The sequence below is a fragment of the Silene latifolia genome, chromosome 2 (assembly GCF_048544455.1).
Source record: "Silene latifolia isolate original U9 population chromosome 2, ASM4854445v1, whole genome shotgun sequence".
Taxonomy (NCBI): Eukaryota; Viridiplantae; Streptophyta; class Magnoliopsida; order Caryophyllales; family Caryophyllaceae; genus Silene; species Silene latifolia.
The window spans coordinates 9,039,717-9,049,534 of NC_133527.1; the positions used below are offsets into that span (position 1 = coordinate 9,039,717).

Here is a 9,818-nt window from a genome sequence, read left to right on the forward strand (position 1 = left end):
TATGATAGACAACTAACTCCATGTAGTAGTCCTATATAAATCCCTCATATCAACCTTTCTTCTCATCAAATTCCTTCAACTAATTTCATACTCCCTCCTATTCTACATAACTCTCCCATTTCATGGAGGGCACGAGAATTAAGGGAGGGGAGTATTATATGATAAAGTATTGGAGTGGGGTAAAAGATTGGAGAGAGGGAAGGTATTGTGTGATTAAAATAAGTATTGTTGTGGGGTAAGGTGATTAAAATAATGATTGTTGTGGGGTAAAGTGATTAAAATAAGATAAAGTATGAGTATTGTGTGGTATTGTTGTGGGGTGAGGTGATTAAAATAAGTATAAATGTTTGCCAAATAAGGAAATAGGGAGAGTATTGTGAATAGACGAAAAAGGAAATAGGGAGAGTTATTTAGAATAGGAGGGAGTATTTCAAACAAAAAACGAGCATAAAACCAAATATTAAATAAAATGGCAATAATTGAAGAAATACAAATGTCCAAAAAAACCAAAGGATTAGCAACGATCCTAGCTATTGGGACTTCTAACCCTCTTAATCAAATGTTACAAAAAGACTTTCCTGATTTCTATTTTCGTGTTACCAATTGGGGCGATAATTCTTCGCCTCATCTCAAGGATAAGTTTAAACGTATATGTATGTCTATATATTTTTATTTTTTCATGCAATGCCTATTAGGTTTCACTAAAAGCAATATAATGGTCGAGTTGGTCTTGTGTAAAATAATTTTACACTAAATTAGTGTAAAACCGTCGTACATAAGAATTATTGAAAATGGTCACTGATGATATAGAGTGTTCCATCAATTCAAATAATCAGTGACAACTTTAATATATGAAAAATGTTTTAGAGTTATTATCTCATTTTTTTCATTACAAAGGTAACCAAAAAAAAGGGGCAGGTTGGCCTCTTATTATACAGGTATATCTATTTTACGATTAAAACGGGTCTAAGTAATAGTACCCTACTTGGATAAATGAGAATTTTTTTTGTTATTCTTTAAGCATTATGTTTTGTAGTATTTATCTTATTTTACCTAATTTTAATTTAGGATGGATGTACCCATTTTAAACATGAATTTGTGTATAAAAGGGTCATTTTAATTTAATTTATGAATTTGTGTATCCATTTTTCTCTCTGTATTCGTCATTTCTTTATGTTTCTTTTATTTAGGTGCATTACTCATTTCTGTCTCTCTCTGTTTTTACTATGTTTAAGTTTGTCCTTCTTCTCATATACTTTTTCTCATTATTTTTATCGTCATATAAAACAACTAAAAAGGAGGGATAATTATAAAGCGGTTTTGAAAACAGGTGATAAAACAAGAATAAGGAAACGTCATATGTTCATAACAGAACAGTTTTTGAAAGAACACCCAAACATGGTGGACTACAATGCCTCTTCTTTAGACATTCGTCAAGACATTCTCCCAATTGAAGTCCCAAAACTCGCAAAACAAGCGGCCCAAAATGCCATCCAAGAGTGGGCCCAGCCCAAGTCCAAAATCACCCACCTCATTTTCACAACCACGTCCGGTGTTATTATGCCCGGGTACGACGTCCAGCTCGCCAAGCTCCTCGACCTTGGCCCACACATCCAACGTTTCATGTTGTACCAACAAGGGTGCAATGCGGGGGGCACTGCCCTCCGACTTGCCAAGGACATTGCCGAGAATAACAAAGGGGCACGCGTCTTTAATAGGAATATTTATAATAGTTGGGCCTCAACCATAATAAATATTCCTATTATAATAGGAATATTTATAATAGTTGGGCCTCAACCATAATAAATAATATTTATAATAGTTGGGCCTCAACCATAATAAATATTCCTATTATAATAGGAATATTTATAATAGTTGGGCCTCAACCATTATAAATATTCCTATTAGTCTTGGTTGTGTGCGCGGAGTTAAGCTTGGTAGGGTTCCGTGGGCCTAAGGATACTGACATTGACACAATGGTTGGTCAAGCCCTTTTTACAGATGGGGCCGCTGCTGCTATTATTGGTGTGGACCCTGATGGGTCCACAGGCGAGCGACCCCTATTTGAAATTATCTCAGCTTCACAGTCACTTGTGCCAGACACAGAGTTTGCTATCCGACGACAACTTAGGCAAGTCGGGCTTACCTTAATGCTGTCTAAGGAAAATTCAAACCTAATTGCCAATAATATCGAAAAACAGCTTATAAAAGCCGTTAGTCCACTCGGTATTACCGATTGGAACTCTCTCTTTTGGGTGGTACACCCTGGTGGACCCGCAATTCTAGACCAAGTCGAAGCGAAACTTGGGCTTGACAACGATAAGTTGTACTCAAGTCGATATGTGTTAAGCGAGTTTGGGAATATGTCGAGTCCGACAGTGTTGTTTGTGTTAGATGAAACAAGGAAGAGATCTATCAAGAAAGGGTTAGAGTATGGTGTCCTTTTCGGGTTTGGACCCGGTATTACTATTGAGACCATTGTACTTCGCAGTTTTCTAATTTAATACGAGTAGGACTACTTTCTGAGTTTGAAGTCTTGGTGATATATAGTATGTAAACGAAGGAGTGTCTCTAATTTCTACTAAAATAAATTTATTTTTGATTGGTAGTTGGGTATGTAAATTCATTCAAGCTTAAAATTGTCATTTGATTTTAAATAGGGCCACCAAAATAAACGAGTTTCACTTACAAAGTAGGTTTAATTTCAATATGCGTCCTAAAATGTATTGGTTATTAGAATATTAGTTGCTTCTTTTCTTTGTTTCGTTCTATAGAGTTAATAAAGATAAGTTTGAATTTCAAAAACAATGTAGAAACAAACATAGATCAAACAGTTTCTAAAGGGTTTTGAGTAATACATCTTAGTTCAGCGGAATAATAATAATAATCCAAAATCAAGACGAATAATTAGCACCTCGGTTGTGATACCTCTACCGGTATCCATACAGATACTATGCTCTGCCTTTACTACATACTACTCATCACTCTTTGTCAAATTATAGAACTAAATGAGATGATTAGGTAGGTTTGTCATACAAAACTCTCTTTACATAGATAAGAAACAAAATTATTTTTTTTTTAACCATGGTACAATTGAGTCTAATCAATATTAGAGTCCAATTAATATTATCATAATAATTATATTAATCTCGTGCCTTTTGTGTGTGACAAAATAGACCCATTTAAGACTACCAAACATGTTGAATAAATTCAAAAGAACTTTTGGATTTTTTTTTTTGTATATTTACCATTTCAAAACAAATTTATTAAACCATCAAGCCACCATCAAGCTGTTCAAGCCACCATCAAAGTGATTTATATTGAGTAAATCAATTTATTTATTTATATTGGAGAATATAAAGTTGTGTTAGGTAAGAAGAGTTCATACTAGCGCATAGCCACCAAGTCATCAAAAATAGTTTAATCCAAAAAATAAATTAGACTTTTCAACGTCTACCCTACACATAAAATCCTATATAAACCCCATGATAATTACATAAGCTTGCATTCATCAACTTCTTCTCATCGTTAATTGTAAAAACAAAATAAAAGATGTCAACAATTGAAGAAATGCAAGGTTCAGCAACCATCTTAGCTCTTGGTACTGCAAACCCAACCAATCATATTTTACAAGAAGATTATCCTGATTTCTATTTTCGTGCAGTCAACTCTGATGATGATGCTATGAAGAGCAAGTTTAAGTATATAAGTATGTTCCTTTCAATCTAACATCATTTTTACTTCATTTCATTTATCGGTTATTCTAGTTTGTTACGGAAAGGTACTTGTAACCTCTCACAACCACCTTCCTTTTTTTTTCATTACTTAAAATGGTTATAAGACGTTATAAGTTTGTGATGCATAAGAGATGAGACTTTGTTTTCATTTATTACAAAGTACTATTTTCCTCGTAATTTTTCTCAAATTAATCATCCTTAATATATATTGATATTATGGAACCGAATTCTATACTAATAAGTGACGCTATCTCATTTTTCATATTTTATCCAGCATAATTTTTGCATTTGATTTTTTTTTTAAAAATCTTAAATACAAAATAGTATACAATCATGATAATCTTGATAAATACTTAAATTAACACACATCTTTGAATACTTCACTGCGTCAAAAAGAACACGAATTATTTAGCTTATCGTGAAGATTGGAGCGGTATTAAACCAGACCGGATCAAAAACCCTAAAAATAAATACTTTTATTTGTCGCCTTGAAATTATTAATATCTCCGAATAAATATTTAACGTCTCAAATTGTCTAGCTACGTAAGTTATGTAAACCTGCAATTAATCACCTCTATGTTGAACATCATGTCTTAAAAAACAGCTGACAAATTAACAATCCGAAAGCGACACATATTCTTAACGGAAGAGCATTTGAAGAAATACCCAGAACTCGTAAGTTATGACGACATTTCATTGGACACACGCCAAGAAATACTTCAAGTCGAAGTACCAAAACTAGCAAAAGAAGCAGCCTTGAAAGCGATCGACGAGTGGGGCCAACCAAAGTCGAAAATCACCCACGTCATCTTCACAAGTTTATCCGGATCAATCATGCCAGGGTACGACTACCAACTTTGCAAGTTACTAGACCTCGGCCCACACGTACAACGTTTCATGCTGTTCCAGCTCGGGTGTTATGCGGGAGGTACAATCCTCCGCTTAGCTAAGGACATCGCGGAGAATAACAGAGAAGCTAGGGTTTTAGTCGTGAGCGTTGAAATGACCGTGGCAGGGTTCCGTGGGCCCAATGGTCAAGTTGGGCCCATGCTTGGAGTAGCACTTTTTACTGATGGTGCTTCTGCTGCTATTGTTGGGTCAGACCCAGACTGGGCCGCTGGTGAGCGGCCCTTATTTGAAATAGTGGGGGCCACACAGGCGACAGTGCCTGACACAGGCAAGGATATCGAAGGACAACTTAAAGAAGTCGGGTTAATCTTCTTATTATCAAGGGATAACCCGGCTCTTATAGCCGATAATATTGAAAAACCTTTAGTTGAGGCCTTTAGTGAAATTGGCATTACTGACTGGAACTCGATATTTTGGGTTGCTCACCCTGGTGGACCGGCGATCCTAGACAAAATTGAAACAAAACTTGGTCTTGACAAGGATAAGTTGAAGTCGAGTCGACATGTGTTAAGTGAGTATGGGAATATGTCGAGCGCGACCGTGTTGTTTGTGTTGGATGAAACAAGGAAGAGGTCTACCAAGGAAGGAAAGAGTAGTACTGGTGAAGGGTTGGAGTATGGTGTTCTACTTGGGATTGGACCAGGCATTACTTTTGAGATTATTGTGCTTCGCAGTTTTCCAATTAACTGTTAATTAAAATGTCAAATTTATTTTCTCAAAAAAAAAAAAAAATGTCAAATTTATTTCCTCAAAAAAAAAATGTCAAATTTATGGTCTAATAAGAGAAACTTTCAATTAAAATGTTAATTAAAATGTCAAATTGTATGTCTAATAATTGCTGCAATTTTATGAGTCATGTAGGTGTTGAGGTTAAATTTTCAATTTTTTTATTGCTTTTTTTTTTTAATTTCATGAATTTAATACATATCACAAATATATTTGTGTAAGACTGGTATATTTTTACTAAAATGTATTACGAACTCTTTGCATATGATATTTGTTTCTTAGAGTAAATGTTATTTAATTTCGTTAATTCGAGTTTATTTGTGTTGTTGGGATATTTATTGTTCACTTATAAAAGAAGAGTAATAATATACGATTCTTTTTGTGACATACATCCGCGTAGAATTAGATTGTTTTGGGATTGTTGGTTGTTGGGAACCGAATGACATACCGAACCATTTTTTTCGGTTGATGCAACAAGATATCGGAGGAGTGTCGTGGCCTAAGATTGTCCCTTTTTATGCATATTAATTTGTGTATTTTAATTTCCATTTACGCTATGGCTTAATCACGTTTCTTGTAACAAAAAAAGGATTTTTTTTACAAACACAACCCTTAAAAAAACCAATTTCCAAACACCATCTTCTAAAAAATAGTTTGTCAAACGCAACCTTTAATATAAATTTTTTGCCAACCACAACATTTTGGCCGGAATTTGACCAAGATTAAAAAAAGACGGTGATGAATTAGCATTTTGACCGGAGTTTAACCACTTGCAATGCGGTGACTTTCAATCGATGTTTGAGATAGCAAACGAGATCGGTTTGAAGTGTTCTTGGACTCATTGGAAAGGTGGGAGTACAAGCTTTCCAGGGATTATCAACATGATGGTCAAATGTGGCCTTATGTGGGGTCGATTGGTGTGTAAAGTAAGGCTGGTCACTGACACAGACACAACCACGACACGGGCACGTGACACGGTATCCCATGAAATTTAAGACACGAGATACGTTATTTAAATTTAATAAAATATATATTTTTTAGTTATAAATCGATTGTATTAAATTTAAATAAGTGAAAGTAAAACTTGGGCCTTGATTATTAGAACTCGTTTTCATTTCCCAGCCAAACCCATATTCTAATCAATTTCTTTCGGCGGCTCATTTCTCGTCTAAAAAACATCATTGACCCCAAATGATGTCCAAATACAAAGGACACGCGTCAGACACGTGCCCAAATACCACGGACACGTGTCGGACACGTGCCCTTATAAAAGTAGAAAGTTAGACACGGCTTTATAGGTGTCCGACACGTTTAGGCGTATGTCCGACGAGTGTCGGTGTCCGACACAGTGTCGGACACGGGACAACTGATTAAGAGAAGTGTCCGTGCTACCTAGATTGTAGTTTACAACGGGTGGCCAGGGAGTTTTTGTGGCTCTTTTAATGGGGTTATGATGGTTTGTTTGATTTGAAACTTGGTATGTATGAAGAAGGAAGTTCAAGGTAGGTCGTAGTTGTGCTGTTTGTGGTGGTACGTTATTGGTTGCAAATGGGTGGTTCGAGTGATGTGAATTGGAGGGAAAAACAAAACAGAAAAGTCAAAGTAGGTTCTCACGTACAAAACACGTAAGTGACCGAAAATGCTTTAGGTCTTGGCAAAAAATTTACTTGTATATTAATGGTTGTATTTGCCAAACTTCTTTTCAAAGGGTGGTGTTTGAAAATTCGCTTTTTTTATAGGTTGTGCTTGACAAAGGGAACTCAAAAAATAAATAAAAATAATATAAAATTATAAGTTCAGTTCGGGTTTTATAAGTACAGTTTAGTTTGGTTGATTTCTCTCCCCTATTTTTTTCGGCTAAAAAGAGTTGAATTGAACTAAACTGTGCTTAATATATAGAGCTGAACTAAACTAAACTTAATGGAGTTGAACTAAGCTGAAGTAAGAGTTAATTTGTGAAGAGATGAGTTGAACTGAACTGAACTGAACGGAACTGAATGAAGGTGAGAACTGAACTAAACTAAACTAAATAAAGCTGAAATTAGCTGAAATTAAGTCCAAAAAAACAGGTTTATATATTTTGTTCTTCACTTATGTTCAACTTATTTCAATTCAATTCAATTCAGTTCAAATCGGCGTCGGATCCAAAATATACAGTTACGTCGGCGACAAATTTCAGCGAGAGCAATGAAGTAATGACATAAAGTAAACTTAATTTTTTTTTGTTTTTTGGAATTTTAACAAAAACTTTCAAATTTTTCTTCTATCAGCGAGGCAACCGCCGCTGCTAGCCCCCTAAATCCGCCACTGGTTCAAATCTTATAAGTTCAGTTTAGTTTAGTTTTACTGCTGTACAAAAGAACAAGGAATTAGGTTGCAAAAGTGGGAAGGATTTCATGACTCAGGTTTATAAAGTGAAATTAGAGAAACCTTACTGCACGAAAATGGAGTAAGTTAAATTAAAAGCTCGGGATAACAAAGTTAAAATATTTCTAATTATATTAAGGGTAAATTGATAACTAATATCTAGTATAAGACGTTTTTATTTTCTTATACATAAGAGAACTTTTTTTAAAACTTATACCTAAAATCCTCATTTCTTTTATACTCAATATCAAATCTCAATAATTGATCATTTTACCCTTATCAATCCAAGCTGCTATCTACTTGACGTCGGCAAATTACTAAATAACGCCGACAATATATAATCAATTTCCTAATTTCCCCTTCCTAACCCAAACATTTCAATCAAACTATTGACGAACAATTTAATAGACAAATCGAAACTAGTAACTAATATCGTATATATAACAAACAATTGAAAAACCCCAGATTTGATCCACAAATCGAAAACCGTTAAACTAATCAGCGGAAAATGAATCGTTTTGTCTAAAATCAAAACAATGACTTACTAAGTGAAGCAATGTTAAACTAATCAACGTAAAACGAATTGATTTTAAAAAAAAATCAAACGTCCAATTATTAATCATGCCAATGTAACTAATCGACTTAAAGCGAAATCAACGTCGTCAAACGAATTGATATTAAGTAACAGTCAATTTTAAACCGTCATAATTTATGTTCTGGACATGATTTTGAATTAAGTGCAGGTGATATCTTATCCTCTTTTGGTTCTAACGGTAGGTTACACGCCCAAAACATACAAGAAACAAGAGAGATATGGCCGTTTAACGAAAATGCGACGGTGCAGCAAAACTTTTGACGTGGAACATACACGTCTAGACCGAGGTTTAGACGTGAATAGTCCCCGTCTGGATGTGAATGGTCAAACTCAAGTGAAGGATGATCGATTGGAGTTTGTGAATAAACTCATATCATTCCACATGTGAGTGTCGCGTAAAAATAAACGATGAGTATGGATAACCCGGCCTTTAAGTTAAAAGGATACTCCATCTATTGCCAAATGGTCTTAGAGTGGAACATCCCTCGATTTATAAAGTTAACTCCCTCTTCTCCACTTGTTTGTGTTCGAGACTCCTGCGAAGGTTCACATAAGAAAAATGAAAAAATACAAAGATATTAGGTAAAATGTCTTTTATTTTTCAAATATTAATATTACCCATTTTATCCAATTATAACGCACCACATATATACATTTTTCTTTGGTATATATTAATGTTTAGGTTAAATAAAAAGGGTAGGCCTTTATAAAGTTCAAGGCCAAGTTACAGTCCTTACAGATCACCGATCTCTTTAAAAACTTACGGTGATATTTACATATGTCTATCAACAGAAATATATTTAACACAATGAAAATCAAACCCCTGACTTAGGTCAGTATCATTGGCCAACCCTTATTGGTATAACTCACCAAATACATGGCAGCCCTCAAAGTGAGCTAAAATTGCTTGTTAGACCATCACTTTCTCCACCAACCACTATCATTTACACAATTTTTTCTTACACATGGCAGTTCACATTCATTTACCGTAGCTGTTATTGCAAATACTGGTCTTTGTTTCATAATAAAATAAAATATAAGACTTGTATTCCAAGTAATCGATGGCCATGCATGGTTGGAACATATAAATTCTGTATTTCTGTAACTGGCAAAAGTATGCGACTTATTACCGGTGCTTGCGTAATATACTTGGTCTATTGTCGATAGTGGACAATAACTAATGTTCGTTAATTTGACCGTGACGGCTTTGATTTGGTGTTTATAATGTACGGAGTATTACGTAACTTTTCACCAAATAATTTGAAAAATAGCGCGTTAAATGATTAAGTACTGGTTAATCTCAAATTCATATGGAATTTATTTAATCTATCGAATTTGACTTTTGTTGTTTTATCTTTCACAAATTATCAAACTCAAATGTCGTGGTTAAAGTCTAACAAGTTAACAATTTGTATAACCTTACTCGCTTCAAAAACTAAAAATTAATAGTAAATAGTAATGGTCAAACACAAATAAAGAATGAT

At 34.5% G+C, this 9,818-nt stretch overlaps 2 protein-coding genes across 2 annotated transcripts; both read left to right on the forward strand.

Annotated features, from left to right (window-relative positions):
* The first annotated feature begins 469 nt into the window (after positions 1-469).
* Positions 470-2,554, forward strand: LOC141628192 (chalcone synthase-like). The gene is made up of 3 exons (XM_074441367.1): positions 470-653; positions 1,331-1,732; positions 1,909-2,554. Exons 1-3 carry the CDS (start codon positions 470-472, stop codon positions 2,502-2,504), a joined length of 1,182 nt encoding a protein of 393 aa, XP_074297468.1. The 3' UTR covers positions 2,505-2,554.
* Positions 2,555-3,552: 998 nt separating this feature from the next.
* On the forward strand, positions 3,553-5,339 carry LOC141628196 (chalcone synthase-like). The gene is made up of 2 exons (XM_074441370.1): positions 3,553-3,709; positions 4,342-5,339. Exons 1-2 carry the CDS (start codon positions 3,553-3,555, stop codon positions 5,337-5,339), a joined length of 1,155 nt encoding a protein of 384 aa, XP_074297471.1.
* The last annotated feature ends 4,479 nt before the right edge of the window (positions 5,340-9,818 follow it).

Coding starts and splice junctions, on each gene's coding strand:
- LOC141628192 (XM_074441367.1), top strand. CDS start 470: ATGGCAATAATTGAAGAAATACAAATGTCCAAAAAAACCAAAGGATTA. Junction 654..1,330: donor GGATAAGTTTAAACGTATAT/GTATGTCTATAT, acceptor TTTTGAAAACAG/GTGATAAAACAAGAATAAGG. Junction 1,733..1,908: donor TAATAGGAATATTTATAATA/GTTGGGCCTCAA, acceptor TATTCCTATTAG/TCTTGGTTGTGTGCGCGGAG.
- LOC141628196 (XM_074441370.1), top strand. CDS start 3,553: ATGTCAACAATTGAAGAAATGCAAGGTTCAGCAACCATCTTAGCTCTT. Junction 3,710..4,341: donor GAGCAAGTTTAAGTATATAA/GTATGTTCCTTT, acceptor CTTAAAAAACAG/CTGACAAATTAACAATCCGA.